Source organism: Podarcis tiliguerta (assembly GCF_965153285.1).
Source record: "Podarcis tiliguerta genome assembly, chromosome: 9".
Classification (NCBI taxonomy): Eukaryota; Metazoa; Chordata; class Lepidosauria; order Squamata; family Lacertidae; genus Podarcis; species Podarcis tiliguerta.
Window position 1 is genome coordinate 71010339 of NC_139542.1, and position 25129 is coordinate 71035467.

Here is a 25129-nt window from a genome sequence, read left to right on the forward strand (position 1 = left end):
GGGATATCAAATCCAAACTCTTCTTCTTCTTCCTTTTACACCCAAAGGCCCTCAATGAGGCAGGCATATGGACCTCTCAAGGAAAGGTGATCCACGATCTATTTTGGGTGGGGAACCTCTGGCCAATCCCCATCCCTGGCCACAGCCTGCCAAATTTGGTCCATGGGTATATCACATCCACCTGCCCTATGTGTATAATATCAGGTGTGGTGCAGTCAGAAAGCGCTTGTTGTCCTGGAATTTGTTACTAGCTCTGCACAAGGTGCTTGGGGAGATGAACAGATCCCAGATTTGGAGCATGAGATACTCAGGTCTTTCTCTGCATCTGCCATTTGAACTCAGGGCCACAGCAGGTCAGGAAGCACACTTGCCACTGCCGGCTTTTCAAGGAAGTCCAACTCATCTCACCCCAGATCCAGCAATATTTGGCATCTCACCGACTTGGTTAATCCCAAATAATCCAAAAGGTTTTGTGGCCTGTATGAGCAGAACAGCTGTGGAGACAGCGATGGCTCTGGGCCAACATACAGGGCGTGAGACTTTTTCTCTCCCGGATCGAATCAGATGGGGAACCTAGCATGCAGTGACTCAACAGTCAGAACTATTTTTTTTTTAATAAATATTTTATTAGATTTTGCATAGAAAATGAAACAACAAAAAATAAACAACACAAAAGAAATAAGAAATACATTAAAACACAAACACAAAACAGCAAAAAGTATCAAAAAAGAAGAACAAAAATGAATACAATTTTATCCTCATTATATTCCTTGCATTAACTTGTTTCTCCGACCTCCCCAGACCTCCCTTCTCTGTATTCCAAATCATATCTTCGGACAACAAATCCCTTCCCTCTTTCTTAATTAGTTATTGTCTTAGTTTTGGTGTCTTAATAAAACTTAATTTTCTTGTATCTTAAAATATTGGGTCTTTTTTAGTTTTTAAATTTTTTACTAATAACCTTTTACATTCAATCAGATGTCATCAAACATTCATTATCTTATAATGTTTCTGTAGATAATCTTTAAACTTCTTCCAATCTTCTTTCACCGTCTCTTCTCCCTGGTCTCTGATTCTGCCGGTCATTTCCGCCAATTCCATGTAGTCCATTACTTTCATCTGCCATTCTTCCAGAGTGGGTAGTTCTTGTGTCTTCCAACAGTCAGAACTATAATTTCTCCCCTAGAGATTTGTAAGACTCTTTTTTCATCTTTTCCCTGAGTGGTGAGCAGTGGCGTAGCGTGGGTTGTCAGCACCCGGGACAAGGCAAGTAATTTGCGCCCCCCCCCCCCGCTGCACTGTCCCTCCCCCAGATAGTCCCTCGCTCTCTCTCCGCACTGCACCGCACGCCTGGCACCCTCCCCTCCACAGTGGGCGGCGACCCGGCGGCTTGGATTGGATTCGCACAGCCAGCACTGCAGTGAGAGAGAGTGAGTGAGCCAGGTAGGGGCAGAGATCTGCGAGTGCGAACGCGCCCCCCAGATGTTGCGCCCGGTGCGGCCGGCCCCCCTGCACCCCCCACGCTACCCCACTGGTGGTGAGTGAGATGGCTCAGCTGTGCTCGGCTGTGCAAGGCACAGAGCTGTGTAGAATAATGTGAGATCACATAGCTCACCTGGGAAATTCTGCTTGGGGTATCACACCCTACAGAATGCCACAGGGTGGCAACCAAAAAACTGGCACTTCCTGTGCTTGCCACTGTGCTGTGAATGCCCCCTCTTCCCTACACGAAACAGAAACCATCAGTAGATCTAGATGACTAGCAAAGATGTAATTTTCTGCCCAGGCTTTCCTTGGACCCTGATCCTTAAGATTGGTCCCAGCAGGGGTGTCTTACCCATAGGTGCTAGGGGTGTGGGGCACCCAGGCGCTGGGCTCTCAGGGGCGCCAGGCCAAGAGTCTGGGGCCCAAGAGTTGAGTCTGGGGAACAGCCCGCCCGTCAGTTGGAGCGCCATGGTGGGCTCTTCTGCTGCAGGCGGCTCTGCGCCGCGAGTTCGGGGGCAACCGAGCCAGCAAGACACTGAGGTGGGCGGCTGGCTCCGCCCTCCTGCGTGCCTGGGACTGGGCAACCAGGGTGGGCCACCGGGCAGATCTTTGCACCCCAGCACCACATATGCTTAATACAGCCCTGGGTCCCTGCTTTGATTTGTGTGAATGCCTTGGGTGCCTGTTTTTATTTGTTTTTATACATTTTCATGCTACTGTTCGAATGTTACTTTCTTGTTTTAATGACTTTGCTTACTGTTTTTATGTTGTGAATGACTTACGAGATTTCTAAACTATTGAACAGTTTGTAAATGTTTTAAATAAATAAACTGTGGGCTAACCAGCCTCATATAAACAACATACTTAAGTCAAATTAATGCACGAAGGGGTTAAGACCACAGAGTAAGTTGTCTTACCAGGCTTAGCACACCTTGGGAGGGAATAGGTTATCAAGGCTTTGTTCCTCTAGTCTACCTGAGAGGCTCAGTGTTTAATGAGGTCTGAGCTGGTTGCTCCAAACTGAGACCGCATGGCTCTTACAAGCCATTCTTTTGTTCCTATATCAATAATTTGGGAATTTTCACCACTGTAACTAAGCCAAGTTTTTCTGCCTCAGTTTTCTGTCTGATGTATGGGAAAACTCATGAATCTGACCTTTAAAGAGTTTGTAAGTAAACCATTTTTAACTTAACAAACATGTAGTCTTTTCTACGCTAAGGGAAGGGGGAAGTTTTGGAACTCACAAAGACATATTTTAAAGGTCTAATAGCCTATATCTTCATATATTTTGTAGTTTTAAATCTCTACTGGGATTCTCTCCTCAAAGAGTACTTGCACCAAACTTGGATCTTGGCATCCAGGGAATTCTTTCTTTAAACAAAAATACAAAAAAAGCAACCAAACACCTATTTTCCCTTGCCACCAACATAAATAAGGTGCTACAGCACATCTAGCTTAGAGAAGGGAATTTCAGCAGGTGCAATTTAAGAAGAGCTATCCTGCAAAGTCACCTCCGTTCTTATCCCTCTGGATTATGAAGACTTTTTGAGCTGGAGTATTATTTAGGGGTTCTTGCTGCTGCTATTGATATTTTCCTTTGTGTCTTTGCTTTAGATCTTATTATGATTTATGTGAAAATTGTTCAACTTGGTTGTGTATTTTTGCAGTTTTATTTCTTGTTTATGGCTACTTTTGTTAAGTTGTAGTTACCGTATTTATGTGAACCTAATGCAACATCAAATCTAATGCACACCCCGATTTTCGCGATGTAAGTTGGCCCCCATTTTTTTAAAATTTACATTCAAGTAAAAGCAGTATTCCTCACCCCCTTTTGTAAGGCATCTTGAGCATGGTTTGAACTGTGGGAAAGCGGCATATAAATAAAATTATGTATGTATGTAGCAGCAATCTGGAGTCTGTGTCCACTCCCTTTTGCTTTTGGGGCTTAGTTCATGTTGCAATGCTGATTTCCAAAGCCCTCAGCAACCGAGGCCTCCAGCATTTCTGTGCTACAGCTGTGTCACATTTGGCCCCTTAGAGACTGGCTTCTGGAGATGCTCTCTCAGGGATGTGCACAGCTGAGTCAAAAAAATAATAGAACTGTAGAGGCGGAAGGGACTCTGAGGGTCATCTAGTCCAACCCCCTGCCATGCAGGAATCTCAACTAGAGCATCCAAGACAGATGGCCATCCACCCTCTGATTAAAAACCTCCCAGGAAGGAGAGCTTAACTCTGCACACGTTCCAGCTTGACAGTTGGTATGAACTTAGGATGCATTCACACGAAAGCTCATACCAATACAGTGGTACCTCACAAGACGAATGCCTCGCAAGACGAAAAACTCGCAAGACGAAAGAGTTTTTCGTTTTCTGAGTTGCTTCGCAAGACAGATTTCCCTATGGGCTTGCTTCGCAAGACGAAAACGTCTTGCGCCTTTTTTTTTTTAAACCGCCAATGCATTCCTATGAGAAACCGTCAATACACAGTGGTGCTTCGCAAGACGAAAAAAATCACAAGACGAAAAAACTCGCAGAACGAATTAATTTCGTCTTGCGAGGCACCACTGTAACAAACTTAGTTGGTCTCTAAGGTGCTACTGAAAGGATTTTTAAAATTTTGTTTTGACTACAGCAGACCAACACGGCTACCTACCTGTAACCACAGCTTGTCAATATCCTCCTTAAATTGTGGTGCACAGAACTGGACACAGTACAGGTGCGGTCTGGCCAAGACAGGGAGTGGCTGCCCTCAAGCTCTGCAAGACTCAACTGAGCATCTTCTGTAACAGGCGTGTGATTTAAATTCAAGCTAGTTTTGGGTGACAAGGGAGCAGGAAGAATGGGGAAGGGCAGGGGGGCAAATGAGTGCCCTGGCAAGCTTTTGTGGCAGAGGTGAGCAGTGGCATAGCGTGGGGGGTGCAGGGGGGCCGGTCGCACTGGGCGCAACATCGGGGGGGGCACTCGCACTCGCAGCTCTCTGCCCCTACCTGGCTCACTCACTCTCTCTCACTGCAGTGCTGGCTGTGCGAATCCGGTCCGAGCCACCGGGTCGCCGCCCACTGTGGAGGGGAGGGTGCCAGGCGTGCGGTGCGGTGCGGAGAGAGAGTGAGGGACTATCTGGGGGAGGGACAGTGCAGCGGGGGGGGGGCTCAAATTACTTGCCTTGCCCCGGGTGCTGACAACCCACGCTACGCCACTGGAGGTGAGTCTTACACTGAGTCAAGGACCAGCATGATCTTAACCAGGCCTTTCGCATCTACTCGTTTTGTTGAGTGGAGGGGGCTCAGATCCTGCCCTCCAAGCTGCAGTGTTGGTTGACATCTCCAGGGTGAGTCAATGCCTGCCCTAGAAAAAAGGGCACTGCAAAAGCCGTCGTGTGGCTGCCCTCTCACACAGTCTTGCTGCAAGCTGTGCATTAGGGAGGCCTGGGCAGGAAGGGACACATCCTCACGCTACAGGAAGCATCTGATCATCTTGCCTGGCCTGAAAGGGCTCAGATTAGATTATAGACGTTCCTGTGTGCAGCAGATTATTGCTCCAGACAGAATAAAATGCACTGTTTCCTTTTCTCACAACTGGAGGTCATATCGGCTCCTAAAATAAACCAGGGAAACATCACATGGTCTCATCAGAGATGAGGTTTCAGAGCTAGTTGTGAAAAGGGAAAAGGGAGAGAAACAGCCACGGTGCGGGGAACACAACTGTAGAGGAAAAACAAAAAGGCTGGAAAGAAGAGAAGAATAATTATTTTTTATTTGGGGTGGTTGCAGAAAAACACTCCAGGGGCATGTATATAGGCTTGCTTTCATCAATAGACCAAGCCAGTGTGATGTAGTGGTTAAGAGCGGTAGACTCATAATCTGGGGAACCGGGTTCGATTCCCCGCTCCTCCACATGCAGCTGCTGGGTGACCTTGGGCCAGTCACACTTCTCTGAAGTCTCTCAGCCCCACTCACCTCACAGAGTGTTTGTTGTGGGGGAGGAAGAGAAAGGAGAATGTTAGCCGCTTTGAGACTCCTTTGGGTAGTGATAAAGTGGGATATGAAATCCAAACTCTTCCTCTTCTTGCCGAAGAGCAGCTCCCATCAGCCCCGGCCGCATGGTCTTCTTCTCCAGAAGACCTACCACCTGTCAAAGCAATCATCCTGACTGCTCAGTGGTCCACAAATTTCTGAAGAATTGCCACCAATGAAGTGGGGATGGGCTCTGTGAGGTCTATTAGCAGCACTCTTTCCTTACGAATGAAGCATTTGGCACTGGAATTAGCTATTGTGTGGAGGGAGGCCCACCTTTTAGCCTGGAGAGCACCATCACTCAGCTGTTGCTCTTGCAACCTGCCTTGTTTTTTGGGATGCTGCTGAAGACACTTTAAATGGCCAGCTGAAGCCATGACCTTAACCTGAGAACTGGTTGGGCAGGTTTCACAGCCTCTTCTGTGAGATTCTATCCCCTTACTGGCTAAAGGATCACAAGCCTGGAAGGGATCCAATGATATCATGCTGATGGACACCTGCCCCTCACCCAGGCTCATAATATACCTTTAAAGTGTGGGAGATTTGCATTCAAAGCTGACAATGCTAGTGACTACATGAAGGGAAGAAGCAAATCCTATTTCCCATTCTTCTCTGTCTTTATGCTGCAAGCAACAGAGGTGGACATGTCTCAGCTTAGCTCCTGTGCCCAAGGCTGCTTTGCTGTATTTCTAAGAATATTTTTACCTACACTATTTTATTGCTGTTGCATAAGAAAATGCAAGTCTGAGACCTAGAAACTGTAAGTAAAACATTTTAAACTTACTTTGCAGGCTGTGGCCTATTTTATTGAAAAATAAAGGGGTCAGCAGCTTCACACAGCCAAATGCATTACAGAAGGCTTAATAGCCTAATCATTAATCATTAAATAGCTTCATTAATCTGTCTAATGATACTCTGCTATTGTGGCTTTCTGTGTGCTAGACTTGTGCTTTTAAAAACAGGCTCAAACTGTTTTTTCATGTCCAGCCACACAGGTGGATCTCTAGAGCATTAAACATAAATAATATAGCCTTATAATTGGCAAAACTGTGGTAATATTGGGTAAATATTGGGAAATTAATTTTAATTTTTAAAAAAAAAACAACAACAAAAATAACATACCCTCTTACCCATCATAAAGTGCTGTAATAACCAAACCACATCTGAATCCAAACCTCACCATCAAACAGACAGGGATCAGAGGGGCATGCTGTGCTGTCAGTGAGTCCCACTTATCAAGGTGCCACAAAGGAGTGCTTTTTGTTGATTGTTCCTTTGCAGGCATGTCTTTGCCTGCCCCACACCTAATGTCACATATGATCCAAGGAAAGGGTGAGGAAGCTTTGGCATCTTACAGAACCATAGAATTGTACAGTTGGAAGGGACCCCAGGGTCATCTAGTCCAACCCCCTGCCATGCAGGAATCTCAACTAAAGCATCCATGACAGATGGCCATCCAACCACTGCTTAAAAAACTTCTGATGAAGTAGAGTCCACAACCTTCCGAGGGAGACCGTTCCACTGTCAAACAGATGTTACTGTCAGAAAGTTTTTCCTGATGTCAGAATCTCCTTTCTTGTAACTTGAAGCCGTTGGTTTGAGTCCTCCCCTCCAGAGCAGGAGAAAGCAAGCTTGCTTTATCTTCCATGTGACAGGCCTTGAGATATTTGAAGATGGCTATGATATTTCCTCTGTCTCCTCTTTTCCAGGCTAAACATACCCAGCGCATTCAACAATTCCTCATAAGGCTCAATTTCCAGACCCTTGATCATCTTGGTTGCCCTTCTCTGCACAAGTTCCAGCTTGTCATCATCCTTCTTAAATTGTGGTGCCCAGAACTGGACACAGTACTCCAGGTGTGGTCTGACTATGGCACAAGAGAGCGCTACTTTTACTTCCCTTGATCTGGAGACTAGACTTACGTTGATGCAGTCTAGAATAGCGTTAGCCTTTTTGCTGTTGACTCATGTTCAGCTTGTGGTCCACCAAGACCCCTAGATCCTTTTCACATGTGCTGCTAGTAAGCCAGGTGTTGCCCATCTTATATTTGTGCATCTGGTTCTTCCTGCCTGAGTGCAGAACTTACATTTGTCACTATTGAAATTCATTTTGTTAGCTTGTGCCCAGTTCTCCAATCTGTTACGGTCACTTCAAATTTTGATTCTGTCTTCTGTGGCATCAGCTACCCCTCCCAGTTTTGTGTCATCTGCTAATTTGATGAGCATTCTCTCAATTCCTTCATCCAGGTCATTAAAAAAGATGTTGAACAGTAATGGGCCCAGGACAGAACCCTGCGACACCCCACTTGTCACTTTTTTCCAGGATGACAGGGAACCATTAATGAACACTCTTTGTGTTTGGTCGGTCAACCAGCTACAAATCCACCTACCAGTTAGCTCATCTAGCCCACATTTTACCAGCTTCCTCACAAGAATGTCATGGGGGCCTTTGTAAAAATCCTTCTTGAAATCAAGATACACTATGTCCACAGCATTCCCCTGGTCCACCAAGCTTGTAAATCCATCAAAAAAAGAAATGAGATTCATCAGACATCACTTGTTTTTGAGAAACCTCTGCTGGGTCTTGGTAATCACAGCATCATTTTCTAAATGCTCACAGAACAATTGTTGAATTTTCTATTCTAGGACCTTTCCTGGTATCGATGTCAAGCTCAGCGTTGAGTAGTTACCCGTGTCTTCTTTTCCCCCCTTTTTGAAGAAGGTGACAACATTTGCCTGCTTCCAGTCTGCAAGGACACCGCCTGTTCTCCAAGAATTCTTAAAGATTATCATCAGAGGCTCTGAGATTACACCCACAAGCTCCTTTAGTACCCTTGGGTGCAGCTCATCAGGCCCTGGAGATTTGAATTCATTTAAAGTAGCCTGGTGTTCCCTTACCACCTCTTTGCCTATCTTGGGCTGCAGCTCCCTCCTAACATCATTTATTCTGTCATCACCAGGTAGGGTGTTGTTTTCCATTTGGGTGAAGACAGAGACAAAGTAGGTGTTGAATAGTTCTGCCTTCTCTCTGTCACCCAATAGCATTTATTTGTATTCTCCATGCAGAGGACCTACCACTTGCTTGTTCTTCCCCTTACTTCAGACATAGCTGAAGAACTACAGAGCTCATTAGCCGCAGCAAGCAGGGTCAAGGGCTAGGGATGGTGGGAGTTGCAGTTCATACCTTATGGGGCATGATGCAGGGAAAACCATCTCATGGGCCAAATTAAAGTCTCCGCTGGGGTTAATCAGGACTGCAGACTGGCGGTCCCTCACTGCTGCTCCACCCAACTCCTTTGGAGATGGTTCACCCCACCCCCTCCTGAGCAGGGGACCCTGTGGCCTTCCAAATGTCATTGGACTTCAGCTGCCATCAGCCTCAACCACTTGGGCAATTGTCAAGGGTGATGGGTCCTGTAGCCCAATAACAGCAGGAGGGCCACAGATTCCTCATTCCTCCTCTAGAGCCAGGTCCCCAAACTAAGGCCCGCAGGCCGGATAAGGCCCAAGGGACTTGTTTATCCTGCCTGCGGTGACCCCCGCTGCCCGCTCTTACCGGCGCTGCACTGCGTGGCTTCCCACTTCCTGGTCAGAGGAGCACCAGAAATAGCTAGTGTGCATGCGCAAGCATTATTTGTGCAAGCACAAGCGTTATTTCCGGTGCACATTCAGGTCGGAAGAGGCCCGTGCTCATGCACACAAGCACAAGCTGTTTCCTGTGCTCCTCCAACCTGGAAGTGCGCCAGAAATAGCGTATGGGCACATGCTCCCCCGCCCTCTGGCCCACCATGTGTTTGGTGCAGGAGACTCCGGGCCGAGGTGCAGTAAGTTTGCTGACCCCTGCTCCAGAGGCAGATCTTTAAAAACAGTAGAACCAAAAACAAACAAAACCACCTTTCTAGAATTCTTCAAGAGCGAGCTGCGGTCAGCATACAAGACTGTGACCAACCCCTGGCCACATATCATCTCTGTTAAGTCGACATGGCTCTTTGGTCCCACAGCCTTCTTGTGCCTTGATGAGATTTGCACCCAAAAGCGTTCCCCATGTTGGAAAATGTGATGTCAAAAGGCACTCGTAGTTAGATAACTGGCCTGCTCAAAAGAGATGGATTTTGTTCTGATGCTTGTTTATGGAATGATTCATGTTCAGAAGTGGTGCCACTGCTATTTTTAGAGCAGACAGTTCTCCAGTTCCCCAAAGGCCACTTTGTGCTGCTTGCACTAAACCAGAAAAAGCTACTCAGCGGAGGATGGCAAAGTGAGCCTCTCTCTGCGCGGAGCGAAGAAGAGGCCCTTAGCCGCACCTCCCGCGTCAGGAGTGGGTAAGCTCAGGTCCCAGGGGCTTTATCTGGCCCTCCGGGACTCTCTATAAGGCCCTTGGGGCTCTCCCTAGACTACATCCCTGCCCCATGCCCTCCTCAAGTGCTTTGGCCTGCCTGGAAGGTGCCCTCGAAGCGTGGCCATGCCTCTTGCTTTTCTGGGCAGAGGAGTGTGGGCATGTATGTGCAGGTCTCTGGCTTTTCTGTGGCTACAGCGCAGCCTGCTAAGGGCCAGAGAAAAGGGCTGCACCTGTTGCTCTGGCCATTTGCACCATTTGCATCCCCAAAGGTTGCCTGTGAGGGAATGTGGCCCTTGGGCAGGGAAGAGGGTCGCCATCCCTGCCCTGAGCTGAAATCAGGGAGGCATGTTGGATGGGACCTGACCTCACAGCACCCTGTCCTGTGATGACATAGTGGCTTCACAGGGGCAATCATGAGCCCTATGGACCCAAGAGGTTCTAGACATCAAGGACAGTGGTGGTGCTGGATGCGCACCCAAGTCAATGCACAGGCCCTGTGCGCTGCTGAGCCTGCCATTTTACGAGCTGGAGAGACTCATTCTGAGCTGCTGATAACAGATTGTTGGACAATGGTGCTTTTCTAGTGTCTCCCAAGCCAAAAGAACAAAGGCTGCCTTGGTATGCAACCAAAGAGCATACGGGAACTGCAGGCAGCAGATGGAGAAGAGCCTTCCACAGTCTGCAGTGTGCTTTCTTCTTGGGCACCAGTCAAGAATAGTGGAGTTTGAAGAGTGTCCTTATTCTAATTTGTGGAAAGCTTGAAGGGATGGCACATAACATGGGCAGTGGCAGCTCGGCAGCACTGAAGACACAAAGCTGTCCTGTGCTCAGCTCAGGCCATTGGCCCACCCAGCCCACGGCCGTCTACACCAGGGATGTGGAACCTGTGGTCCTCCAGAAGTTGCTGATTCTCATCAGCCCCAGCCAGCATGACCAGTGGCTAGAGCAGATGGAGCTGTAGCCAGCAACACCTGGAGGGCCAAAGCTTCCCCTTACCTGGTCTACACCAACTGGCAGCACCTTGTCAGGGTCCAAGGCAGAAGACTTTCCAACCATCTGGCACCATTTAATATTTGGGGCTGGGAACTGAGCCAGAGGCCTCCCACATGCATAGCATGAGTTAGAGAAATCCCGGAGCTATGGCTCCTCCAGATGGAAGTCCCATTGGCCCTATGGAAGGAGTGGGGGGCCTGGAGCCCTCCAGATGTTGTGGGACTACACCTCCCATCAACCTTGGCTGGCTGGGGACATTGGGGACACAGGTTCCCCTTCCCTGTTCTAAGAGGAAGGGTCATAGTTCAATGGTGAAGCTCGTGCTTTGCCTGCAGACGTTCTCCAGGTGGGAAGACTCCAGTCTGGAAGCCTAAAGAGCCACCAGCAATCAGGGTGCACAGTCCTGAGCTAAATGGGCCAGTGGTCTGACTTGGTATAAGGCAGCTGCCTCTATTTTGAAAGTGATGGAGCACACGCTCTCCCTTATGGAAGGTTCAGGCCCAGGCCCAGGCCTCTCCAGTCATGAAAGCAGAAAGCAGGGTTAGGAAGGACCATTCCGTGCCAGAGACCCTGGAGAGCTGCTGCCAGTCAGAGCAGGCAATGTCTCTTCCTTCAGAGTAAATATGCACTGGATCCAGGCTAATAGGACCAGTTTTGATTGAGACAAGGTGTCTCTTTGTGAGAAAGTGTTTGTACAACAGATCATAGTGCATACCAAGCATAGGGAACTTCTGGTCTACAGGCCAAAAAGGGCCTGAAGGGCCTCCTGGTCTGCCTCTGCCGTTCTCCCCAGGCCACTTCCCTTCATTGGGCCCACTAGTACATCCAAAGAGCTCCTAATGATGCCAGGCATTTTCCCTATGGTTCTTGTAGCACAAGCAGTTCTGGCAGCAGCAGCAGCAGCCTGGGACCTTTGACAACAACCTGAACTTCCGGTGCAGTTTCAGAAATTTGGCTACCTTCAGTCCCTAGGAGCTTCCAGGAACAATCTGGCTGGTGAAGCACCCAGCACCATCCACAGCAACAGGTCTGCTAGGCACATTTCAAGGCTGGTGCGTCATTGTGTGTGTTTGTATTTCATGAATCAGTTGGTAGATGAAGTGGCTGCATCTGTCTAGGCTTGTAAGAGAACAAAACAGCACCAGGTGCAGCATAAATGGAGAACCTCAGGCTCGGGGGGGGGGGGCAAATGTAGCTTTGAGGTCTCTCTGTCTGGCCCTTGGGACCCTTCCAAGGCCACACAACTCACTGGCTGGGCTGGGTCCCTGCCTTTTTGCCAAGCCTACATATGTCCTTGAACACTGACCGTGCCTCTTCCTTGTCTGGATGAAGGATGGAGAGGGGGCACAGCTTGCTCTAAAAGGTAAAGGGACCCCTGACCATTAAGCCCAGTCGTGACCGACTCTGGGGTTGCGGCGCTCATCTCGCTCTATGGGCCGAGGGAACCGGTGTTTGTCTGCAGACAACTTCTGGGTCATGTGGCCAGCATGACTAAGCCGCTTCTGGCGAACCAGAGCAGCGCACGGAGACGCCGTTTACCTTCCCGCCGGAGCGGTACCTATTTATCTACTTGCACTTTGATGTGCTTTCGAACTGCTAGGTTGGCAGGAGCAGGGACCGAGCAACGGGAGCTCACCCTGTCACGGGGATTCGAACCGCCGACCTTCTGATCAGCAAGTCCTAGGCTCTGTGGTTTAAGCCACAGCGCCACCCGCATCCCTTACAGCTTGCTCTACAAAGGTAAAATTCACATTCCTGGCCCACCCACCTTTGCCTCTGGCCCCACCCACCACCAGCATGTGGCCCTGCAGACAGTTGCTCAGAAGGGAAGGTGGCCCTTGAGCGGTAAATGGATCCCCATTCCTGGCATGCAGAATTGGGGAGCCATGGCAGGCCATCCAATCTTTTGCGTACAAAACGGCAAGACAAAGAAATGCATAGAGAACTCTTGTCATTTATTCCACCAGTTTTCAACAGTACCATGGGAAGAGGGTGTCACGGCAGGTAGAGGCTCATACAGGAGCACTGCATGGTCACAGCACAACATACAGACTGACTGCCACATTCATGACACGGAGGTGAATGTCCCCCTTCACCTCTTGTTGGAAGCAAGGACGGTGAGAGGTCCCACGACAACGTAGCACTACACAAGGAGTTGAAACAAGTCACACTCACAGGGCAGCCATTTCCTTCAGTGGATTGAGCACCAACCAGTTTAGCTTCCATACTTGTCACACTGTATGGCCCGGGCAAAGAACTGGGCTACACTGGGGCCTCAGTTTTCCCCACCTGTAAAATGGGGGCACAACTCTGCTTTCCTTTGTAAAGCATCTGTGGTGCCGTTAAGTGCAAAGTATTGTCATTGTTTGATCCGTATTGCTATGGTTTCGTGTCGGAGGAAGGGATGGGAAGGAGGGTCTATCCCTCCATGCCTTGTCCCTGGAAGACACAAAGGAGGCAAGGGCGTCATTTTGATTGGTGACAAGTTCTGTTCCTTGAAGCCAAAAGGAACGGAAACATCCACCTGCAGCCAAGCCCTTGCTTCACACCTCCTTCATTTGAACTTGAGCGAAGGCCAAAAAATGGTTCTTCTACGTAAGGTAGAGGGTTTTGTGGGGGCAGTTTGCCCACATTCAGGCCCCTGGTCCTGAAACGGCAAATGGCTCTCTTCCTGCTCTGCTGAAAGGGCTTGTGTCAGCCCTGGGAAAAGATGGGGGGGGAGAGATAGAGGCAGCACTTGGGCATCACCCTGCTGTGTGGGGAGGAGGATGAGGAGAGTCTTGTTCTAGAACCTGAGACTTCCAGACACACCTCACATTCACTTACAGGGGCGGGAGGGACTGAGACATCTTTCACAGGGAAGAGACGGTGGTTTAGAAAACGGGTATCCAGCCCACACACACCTAGGTGGGGAAGACAAACTTCACAGGAGCCTGCTGGATAATTTTAATAAACCACCCGCACCCTTGCGCTCCCCTTTTGTGCCCACAGCCCACCCCACAATGGGACACACTTTACAACTTGGGAGGGGGAGGGGTTTATTCTGCTGATGAGCAACAGCTGGGTCACATGACGGCACACTTCTCAGCAGACTGCTTGATGTCGTCCAGCGTGGCCTGGGCCTTGTCCTTCAGGGAATCCAGGTCCAGGTTCTGGATGCTGGTCAGCTGTCCGATAACAGAGTCCTTTTCCTCCTCCTCTTCGTTGTCCTGCTCAATCATCTTGGCCAGCTCTTTGGGGAGCTCCACATCACCCCCGACCAGCTGGATCTGGTTGTCATCTGTTTCGTTCTAAAGGGGATGGTGGTGATTAGAGAAGAGAGGGAGAGATTAGGCTCAGGGGTCATAATAGCCCATAATGGTCTAGGGCCCGAGCCCAGCCACGCCGGAGGTCCAATGCAATGGCCACTCAATGCCAAGTTGCTGAGGGAAACAGCAACTGCGTTTTCTGTTGCTATGGTGACAGTGGGACGAAACTGCAAAGCCAGCAGCAGGTAGCAGTGGGGATGTGAACGTATCTCCTGGCTCACTCCACACAGGAAGACATGGGAAAGGCAGGACAAGAAGGTGAGTACTGCCAGGTTTGCTGGCAGGTATTTAAAGCCCAGCAAGCCTTGGTGCCCTCAAGAGGTTGAAGCAGAGAGAGTGGGAAGGAAGAACAGGTTAGATTGACCCCATTCTCCCTGGGGGTTGGGGAAGCAACTGCTGCGTCCTGGAGCTGGCGGCCATGACAGGTGGCCTCAAGAGTGGTAAGATCTGAATGATGCTGGAGTTGGAGAAAAGATGTTTCCATTCAATTCTCAGTCCTGTTTTAATCTCTAATGCCTGACTGACTCCATCAGAACATAAATGGATGTGATGACCACACTCTGGAAGTTAAGAGCATGAAAAAGGGGCTTTGATGAAGTGGAACAAGACGCTGATGTGTTGGAGGAGCCTGGGACAGACTGAAGTAGAGTGGCATTGGGCAATTGTGTTGGATGATTTATGGTTGGTGATGGGAATCAGCCATGGTCCAAAACATAGGAGGGAGGCAGTTTGTGTGTGTGTGTGTGTGTGTGTGTGAGAGAGAGAGAGAGAGAGAGAGAGGGAGGAATGGCTGGCTGGTTGGTTGAACAGATGCCAGTGTGTTTGGTGGCTAGGTTGGAGTTAGATCAGTGAAACTCAAGTTCAATTCCCACTCAGCTATGAAGATGGCCTTGGGCCAGTCACCATCACCACATAAGCTGCTGTGATGATGAAATGGAGAGGGGAGAAGATCTGTGCAAGGAGGAGAGTTGGGATAAAAAAAAATAACAAATAAATTCTCAACCACAAACTCATTGGGAAAACCAGAATCATTTGGTGTCCTCTCATCTGTAAAAAGAAAGAGAGAATTATAATGACAGTCAAGAGCATTTTGATATTGATATAAAAGATATTGAACAGCATGCTAGATTACATCTTTGGAGACCATACGGATAACACAGAGAGTAATGAAAATAACTTAGAAAACTTAGCAATAGCACTTAAAAAGAAAGATTCAATTCTCAATTTTTGTGCAACCAATATTGCTATGCTGTAAAGCAAATAATTATTTTTTAAAAGCTAAAATTTCAGTGAACAACCAAACAGTACTCTCTAGCTAGCAAATGCCATGTGTCTGAAGGCCAGAATGATCTCATTCTGCTCTGCTTCTCACACTACCGGTTGCTTGAGATGTGAATGCAGCAAACCAGAATGATCTGGTATGCTAGAAGTGGCCCTTTTCTTTGAATGATCATCTTGACAATTATGACACACAAAACTAGAGCGAAATGAACATGAAGAAGGATGCAGGATTTGGACTGATGGGGACGTCAGCTGCTGGTGGGGAGGGAGGACCCAAAATTGAGTGGTACAAGAGGGACATCGTGTTAAAATAAGATTCCTTTATTGTCGAGATCTTTGCGTGGCTTGAATTGGATGGCCCTGGACCAAGACCACCTGAGAGCATCCGGGTTATCTTTGCCCGTCTTTCACTGCCTGAAAGAGCAAAGATAACCAGGAGGCTAGAGGCTAGTAAGAGACCCGTGAAAAAGATAATCAGGTGAACAACAGCTAGGCAGCCCATGACCATTGTGGGACTTTTTCAGAGTGCTGGAGATGAGCATGCTCTAACCCTCTTGATAGAGCTCCGCTTTTGTCTGGTGTTTAGAAAAACAAGAATATTAGATTACAATCTCAACACTAGAGCAGCTATTGTAACATTTATGGAAAGATTCCAGAATGAATATTTCCATGCTTTACTACAAAATCTGTATTATTATTATTATTATTATTATCATCATCATCATCATCATCATCATCATCTTTAAATTTTTTTTTCAGCTCTCTTTCTATTCTGAAGTTGCTCAGGTATTTAAAAATACACAACCATGCGAAACACACATACACACACACCCAGAGGCCCCAAATGAACTTGTAGCTTTAAGCCTGATGGAAGCTAACTGGACTAAACCAGCTTAAACCGAAATGATCAGCTGTCTAGGCATTTTTACAAGCAAGACCTCTAGAATTGGGATGATGTCATTCCTGGATCTAAGATCTGGAACTGGGCAGATCTGAGTCTGGAGAACACCTGGGTGGTCTACTCGTATCTAGGGCTCCACGACGGTAGATTGGCAGAATATATGCACATAGGTCATATGTATCATCACACTATTCCAAAGATCAGAAATAAGCATAAAAAATAAGAAGAAAAGACATACATCTCATTAAAACTATGAAGAAATGTTTTATAAAAAACGCAGTTTAAATATAATAATAATGGAGCCTTCCAAGATTCTCTGTCTGGCTCTGGGGGTTTCCCTGCCCCCCCATCAAACCCCCCCCCCTCTCAGCAACTCTCTGTACTGGTTCTGCTTCGCGTCCTCCTTCATCGCTGCATTGCCTAACTGGAATGTGTCTTTGAACTCTGATGATGCCTTTTGATTCCCTGGATGAGTGGATGAAGGACCCATCTGTACAGGGATGTATGAGTGTGCGCAAAAACTAATACAGTGGCAAAATTCACATTCATTGTTCCACCTACTTTTGCTTCTGGCCCTGCCCACCACTGGAATGTGGCCCCCAGAAAATTGCCCAGAAAGGGATGCAGCCCCCGGGCTGAACAAAGCCCTCCACCCCCGTCCTGGCCTTAGGGCACAATCCAACAGGTGCTTATCATGACAAAGTCCCACTGAAGGCAATGGGATGGAATTCAGTTGTACCTATTTTAAGTCCCGCTGATTTCAATAGAACTTAACTAATACAAAATTTTGTTGGGTTAACCTGATCATGTCTGGTCTTACAGCCAACTAAGCCAGTAAACCAGCTGTTTCGATGGCAGGTAATGATACATTTAAAGTCCAGCGCCACTGAGCTATTTCATGGCACAGAAATGAAAGCATACAAATGGCGAGGAATTGAACACCTTTCTTTTTTTAAAAAAAGTTGTTTTCTCCATAAGAATATCTTATTATGTATTACAACAGTCTGCAGTCTGAACTTCCTATAACTTGATTATCATTTATATTTCATGTATTACATTTCTCTCCTGGCACACTTCTGCCAGGGAACTCAAGACTTGGAGTGCCCAAGAGGCCTCCCAACCGGACGCCGACCAGATCCAGTCCAGATTAGATTTAGCAAGTTTGTTGTATCAGGTACCTTTAGCCCATGCCCAAATCATTCCCAGATTCCCAACACCTTCTTGCTCAACACATAGCTTCTGGAGAAGTCTAAATGAGTTTATACACCTCTACATCCCCAAACGCGGGTGGCGCTGTGGGTAAAACCTCATTGCCTAGGACTTGCCTAGGACTAGTAAAACTTCATTGCCTAGGACTTGCTGATCGTAAGGTCGGCGGTTTGAATCCCCGTGGCGGGGTGAGCTCCTGTCGTTCAGTCCCAGCTCCTGCCCACCTAGCAGTTCGAAAGCACCCCTAAGTGCAAGTAGATAAATAGGGACTGCTTTATAGCGGGAAGGTAAACGGCATTTCCGTGTGCGGCACTGGTGCTGGCTCGCCAGTTGCAGCTTCGTCACGCTGGCCACGTGACCCGGAAGTGTCTTTGGACGGCGCTGGCTCCCGGCCTCTTGAGCGAGATGAGCGCGCAACCCCTAGAGTCGGTCACGACTGGCCCGTACGGGCAGGGGTACCTTTACCTTTACATCCCCAAATCAGCTTCAGGCCACCTTAAATCCTATTTAAGTTTATTTCCATGCTCAGCCAAGTGCTTAAAGCCCTAAATGACCCAGGCTGCCTCCTTCTCAACAGACCTTCTTGAGGGTCAAGACTGGCAGAGGTGGCCTTTTTGGTAATTCCACTGCCCTCAGAAGGTCACTGTCTGGGACAGGTGTGTTTTCAGGATCTATCCTATTCCTGTGACTGTAATTTGTTTTTAATTCTGAATTTTAAATTGCAACAACAACAACAACAATTTATTACTTATACCCCACCCATCTGGCTGGGCCTCCTCAACCACTCTGAGCGGCTTCCAACAGGATATTAAAAACACAATAAAAGATCAAACATTAAAAACTTCTCTAAACAGGGCTGCCTTCAGATGTCTTCTAAAAATCAGATCGTTGTTTATTTCCTTGACATCTGGTGGCAGGGTGTTCCGCAGGGCAGGCACCACCACCGTGAAGGCCCTCTGCCTGGTTCCCTGTAACCTTACTTCTCACAGTGAGGGAACCGCCAGAAGGCCCTCAGAGCTGGAAATCAGTGTTCGGGCTGAAGTGGAGATGAGCCTTCAGGTCTACTGGGCCGAGGCCGTAACCCACCCTGGGACCAGAAGGGCTGCTACTACTCTGAAGTGTCGGTCCAGAGAAGTTTTATCTGAAATGCATTGCACGGGAAATAAGCTTTGGGCTGGAGACAAAGGTATGGAAGGTTTGCCTTAGTCATGCTCATTCATTTCAATAGTTCAATAGTCAACTTAGTTGACTATCACCCACAATTTGGAGTGGCCTAGACCTTGACCCTAGATCCAGAGATGTGTCAACTTCCGTTTCATATTCAGACAGCTCATGTAGTTCTGTGCCAAAGAAGAAACATGGGACAGCTGCCCTAAAACCAGGCCAGGTGACTTGCCCATCTTACCTAGATCCATCTATTCTGACTGGCAGCAGTTCTAAAAAGTATTAGGCTTAGAAGGGCCTTTTCCCATCACTTGGACCTTGATCTTTTTAATGGAAGATGTCAGGGATGGAGCCTGGACTCAGCTGGTGATCTACTCTGCGTCCTCAACAAGGAACTGCTGACTGGTTCCAGCCTCATTTTGGAGTGAACTTAAAAAGAGGGCCACATTCTCCCATTAGCCATTTCCAAGCACAGGATGTCTCTGGCATTTTATCAGCACCAGCCACTCTGTGTATGGTGGCTCGTGACTCGTAAGGTCAACATATTGACTTCCACCCTTCTCTTCAGTCCCAATGCTCTGTCTCCATCAACAGTAGGGCCGGAGAAGAGCTGTGGTTCTCCAGATGTTGTTGGACTGTCCTGGATAGTAGAGCCAATGGTCATTGATAATGGGAGCTGTAGCAACATCTGGAGAGCCACAACTTCCCCACCCCTGCCCTACAGGAAAGAACAAAGAAGCTGTGACCCTCAAGATATTGCTGGGCTCCAGTCCCCATCACCCTTGCCCATTGGTCAAGAAGACTGGAGGCAATGGGAGTTGAAGTATCAGCACCATCCGAGTGGTCATGGTTTCCCCACCCTGCCATCAAAGGTTCTGGTTATTTCTTCCTCCACTTCCTCTGGTATCTGGCTATTGCTCAACCCCAATACAACCAGCAATATCCCTGTGGAAATCTGCCCAGGTTCCCTTCATCCTCCTCCTGCAGCAAAGGCCTGATGGCTTACCTTGGGAAGTCTGTATTTATCCCGAAAATGGGTCCGCAGGGTGGCTCGTTCTGCTTTGCGCTGTGCAAACTGGGCATCCCGCTCCATTCTGCAAACAACATTGGGAGAAGATGTTGTTGATTAGCTGCAATGTGTGTGCCCCACATGGCATGGCAAGAAAATGTCTTGGTCACTAGGGCAGAGGAAGCCTGAGAAGTTTCCCGGTACAGGCCATTAATCTCTGCTCCAAACTTCAGCATTTCACACAGCTAATATAATGCTAGTCAGAGTGCATCCACAAGATCACACTCTGTTTAATCTCGCCTAATTAACTTGGAATAATTGCCAGTGCCCTTTCTCCACTCATACTCAGTAATGCTGCAGATAACATGCACATCACAGAGAGAAAGAGAGAGAGGTTTTTCTTTTTTACACAGCCTTGCATGTAAAACAACTCATTCTATTATTTTATGTATTCATCCCCAACAGAAAGGGCTCAGTGGCAGATCACCTGCTTTGCATGCAAAAGATCCCAGGTTTGGGTCTTTGTGGCACCTCCAGATAGGACAGGGAGACTCGCTGCCTGGAACCCTGGTAAGCCACTGCTGGTCATTGTGGGCAGTATTGGGCCAGGTGGACCAAGGGTCTAATTCAGTGTAAGACTTCTTTTCATTTCCTGTGTAAGTCGTAGTTGTTAAGCGCCATCAACACAACACTGAATCTCAGCCTCAACATTATACAATCCAGAACACTGACCACCACAGGGTTTTACACTTACAATGGCTAATGCACACTGGGATGCCCATACTGGGACATACTGGAGGTGTGGAGAGAAAAATCCCTATTTTTATCATTTTTTAAAAAACCACGATGGAGAATAACAAACTATGTGGTATGGAATTAATTCAAGTTGGAAGTAATTAATGTTAATAAATCCTGGGATATGGTCTCAGGGTGCTCATTTAACCAAATGACTGGAGTGTAGGATAGCTGTGAGAGTTCTTTCACCCCAGGTATTCCCATCCCCAAATGAATCAAAGCCAGCCCATAATATCTAAGAACATAAGAGCCCTGAGGCTGGATGCCCATGATGTCCAGAATTCTGCTTCCACAGTGGCCAACCAGATGCCTATGGGAAGCCCACAAGCAAGACATTGGCACAAATAATATAGCCATAATGACTTATAGCCATAAACAGCCATTCACCTCCTCCTTATCTCCCTTCTATGACCACAGTAACATGAACAGGAGGGTTGTGTAGTTGGATAAGGATGGAGAAGCTTAACACTGGCCACAAGTAGACTCTTGTTTGTTAACTTCTGAGGCAGGCTTCCCCATTTGGCCAGTGAGGCCATTTCCATCAAGCCATGCCCACCTACCCTACACCTGATGTCATATATGATGGCAGGTGTGGGGCAGATGAGGGTGGGGCCTGGACAAAACCCCCTTGTGCAACCCTTCCTGAGTGCCTGACAACCAGCTGGTGCCCAGGTGTGCAAAGGTGTCTTGCAGGTCTCGTTCATGACTCCCAGCAGCACAGTTCTCGGGAGAGTTTTACTTCCACTAAAACCAATGGGACGACTGAATACATTTCCTCTCACCAGGTGCTTTGGCTAAGTTCATTTGCAGCTCTGGAAATATCTAGTACTTCTGGCTGATTTTGGTACAGCTTCTGGGAGTCAGTGGAGACAGTATTGGTCTTCACGATGGGGAGATCAAATGATACTGAGCTAAACAGAAGCTGACTCTGTTGTATTGGGCTGGGGAACTTGTGGTGCCCCAGATGTTGGCTGGTTATCACTTTCATCGTCCCCAAACCATGGTCCATACTGTCTGGGGTTGATGGCAGCAACATGAGTCCAGCAACATCTGGTGGGCCACAGGTTCTAAGCCTTAAGTTAAATGGACTATATGAACAAAGCATGGAGGAAAAGAAGAATTATTATTGCTCTTTTTGACACCTCATTTGTTCCTCAGCAAAAAACTACCATTTCCAACCAGTTTCATCATTTTTGTGATTGTGAGCTCACTTTGCATATTAGTAGGGTTTAAATATATATATATTTCTATGGAAACATTATGATCAAAATTGAATATATCCAATGTCTTTCAACAACCAGATCTCTGAGCCAGCCCGGCCAATTAAAACAAACAAACTAGGAATTTGCTCATGAATGACTTTTCTAACTTTTTATGGTTTTATGTTTTAATCATTGTAAACTCCTCTGGTATGTATTTTTATGATACAGTTGTATGCAATTTTAAAAAATAAGTAAATAAAACAATTCAAGAGTAACTTTCCTGGATCACTAATGACATAATGCTTCTATCAATGTGCCCCTAATATGCCTTGCAGTGGTAGGTCTTCAGTATGATTTAGGTGTTTTATGCAAATCCAGGAGTAGATCTAAGTTCCCCAGAAGACCTGTGCTTGACAGTTCTGTGGGGCTTCCGCCCAGACAAGTGTGTGTAGGATTGCCACCTAAGTGATGGTGTTGATGTGATCTGTTCTCCAGAACATAAATTGCAGCATAGAATGTTTCTTTTTTAAAAAAGTAGGCTGCTTTGTCCTCTTTGCAAAGAGGACTGTAGTGATGTAGACAAGGGTACAGCAGGGTAACTAATGGTTTTTGTTTTTGTTTTGCTCTGGCAAGTGAATGAGTTGATACTGAGGCTTTCAAATTTGTTTGTGGCAGATTAGCAAGACAGAAGGAAGAGAATGAAGAAAGTAATTGAGGAGTCTGGATACTTCCTTCCTTTTCCGCCATGGAGTTCCTACTAGTCACAAGCAATTTAAATGGCAATACATCTTTGCGAGATTTCTTTTCATTTATAATTAAATGCTAAAGGTTATGTTTGAACTGGCTGGAAATATTTTATTAAAGCTCATTGTGTTTACCAGTCGAATTTATCCTGTGACTGCTGGCAGACTATAACAAACTGGGTATAGTGCTATTTATGCACCGCTGCTCTTTGGGAGGTGCAAGGACATATGTGCATATATGAATCAATACAGCTGCCTGTGCGTTTGTAAAAAAAAATCCCCAGGGGTGGAGTGACTACAGGGGCTGCCACAATCAGTTCTTGCACTTCAGAATTTTCTGGAATGCCACTTGATGCATTAAATGGACAGCAGGGAAAACTGCTCAGCACAAGGCTTGGAAGCAAACTGCGGGTGGGAGGGACAGGTGAAACACAGTGAAATTATGCATGCAAACTACTACAGGAAGCAAACGGTTGCTGGGGGAGCAAAACGGCATCTAAAAATTGTGTGTAAATGCAGCCTTAGATACTTCCCCCCCTTTTCAAAATCAGAAATGGCGAATAATCTAAACTCCAACTTCCGGGGTGGGGGGAGGCAGGGAGTTATAGTGAGATGTAGTTTTTCCTGAGAAAACAATCCCATCTCTTGAAGGCAAAAGCGGATTAAAAGATTAGGGGTTCATTAAAATGCATTACTAACATTCCCCGCCTTCCACAACAAATGTAAAGTCCTGGGTTCACTTCCTCTTTCCCTTCGCCACTTATTTGGGAGGAACTAAGGCAGAGGATCTCTTTAACCCAGTTTGGGCTTAAATGGAAAGATCAGCTTCCACAGGGCGCCTTCTGTAGCCCAGATTCATATGTCGACATCTAAAAAGGGGAGGATTTGGGTCTGAACTTTGCATAAAAACTGCTTAGAGCAAGGGATTTATTTTTGCACAGACACTGCTAAGCGCTATTTTAAATTTATTTTAAAAATTGCCCTATTTTTATTGTAGGCGTGGACTTTTTAACATCCTGCTAGAATCAATCCAGTGGAACCAGCATGAGGTTTTCAAATGTCCTCTTTTGTACCCCACTGTTTGATGCTCAAGGTACAATCCCAGGACAATACAAAAGCAGTTTCTTGGGAAATAAATTTTACTATGTGTGTAGTACTGGATGTTGGTGGAGGGATCTTTATCATCTCTCTGTGTGAACTTGCATGATCTTCCTAGATTCCCTTTAGCCTATTTCTCTCCTTCCTTAAAGATATAAACTGGTGTGATCAATAAATAAGCTTAGACTTAGACCCACACTTGTATTGCTCTTCAGATGTTGATTCACTGAACTTGCTCACAGCAGCCCAGACGTCTCCTGATTCTGAGACCCTGATTCTAGACCTGGGAATAATAGTCATTTACCTCAACAGGGTTGGTGGTGGGATGAGTCTGAGATGAGGCAAAGCTCAGAATCCCCTTCATCTCAGACTTGCTTGCCTTGAGTCTTCTGGCCAGGCTCTACATTGAAATGCATAATATGTCATGAGCTGCAATCAAATCACTCACATTTCCCTGGTCTGATCTTGATTTTGCTCAGGAATTTCCTTAAAGGGGGTTATCAAGCAGTTTCTTTCTCCATCGCCTCTCCTGCTAATCTACCATGCAAATTAAGACCATAAAAGACGCGTATGGCTAAGGTTTCTAAAAGTTACATACAGAAAGAGTCATGTGATATTCTCCAAAGGGATAGCCATGGCTCTCATGAAGTGGGCTCTTCTCCATGAATGCTTGTGCCAAGGCTCTTGGTTGCAGTATAACTGGACAGACACAAAAAGGAGCCCTTCATCACCCAATACTTACTTTTCTTCCACTAGCTGCTTCTGGTACTCTTCGTATTCTTCCTTCGTCATCCCCTGGGCTTCAGCTGGGGATTTCTCCCCTTCTCCTTTCTCTTCTCCTCCCAGTCCGCCGGTGAGGTTCTTCAGTTGCCCACCAACCATGGATTTCACCATGAAAGCCATGACTAGCTGTGTTGAGGAGGGGAGGAAGTTGCTGGAGGAAGAGTTAGGATCAAGGCAAGAAAAAAGATGGGGACTTGAGCTTGGCCGGCTTGTCAAAGCTCAGCGACCAGGTTTGATCTAAATCAGCATCGTCTCCTGTTGGGGATCCCGTTGCTCATTGGGAGATCTGGTTCTGCTGAAGAAGGAATGGTCCGGGATTACGCTGGCCTTCAGCACCGGCGGGAGGCGGACAGTTCCGAAAGCTCCCAGCAGTGCCGAATGAATCCGCTCCCGTCCTTCGGACCACCGCGCGGCTTTGCGTTCAGCACCACGGAGCGCGGACAGCGACTGCTGCTTCGGAGCGTCTGCGCGCGCCTGTGGCTGACGGAGCCGGCCGCGAGGAGGGGGCGCCCCCTTGCGGTGGGCAGTCGCTCACTTTCCAGGGACCCTCACGCTCATCTGACCTCGCCTCCGACGGTGTGGCAGTTTGGCTCTGCTCGCCCACTCCCCCCCCCCCCGCTCGCGCTCCAGCACCGCCTTCTTCGCCTTCGTAAAAAAAGATTAAAGCTGTTGACTGGTGTGACGAACCTCGCGCATCTTCCAGAGTGAGTAGCTTTGTGTTAGTCTGTTGCAAGAAAGCCACAAAGTATCTCGTGGCAAAGACAGGTTTGTTGTGTAAATAACTTGCACGGAGTACAACCCGCTTCGT

At 47.4% G+C, this 25129-nt stretch overlaps 1 protein-coding gene across 1 annotated transcript; it reads right to left on the minus strand.

Moving 5' to 3' along the window:
- Positions 1-12762: 12762 nt before the first annotated feature.
- Positions 12763-24918, minus strand: CPLX3 (complexin 3). The gene is made up of 3 exons (XM_083399189.1): positions 24281-24918; positions 19698-19785; positions 12763-14118 (listed from the first exon to the last, which is right to left on the minus strand). Exons 1-3 carry the CDS (start codon positions 24439-24441, stop codon positions 13894-13896), a joined length of 474 nt encoding a protein of 157 aa, XP_083255315.1. The 5' UTR covers positions 24442-24918; the 3' UTR covers positions 12763-13893.
- Between the last annotated feature and the right edge of the window lie 211 nt (positions 24919-25129).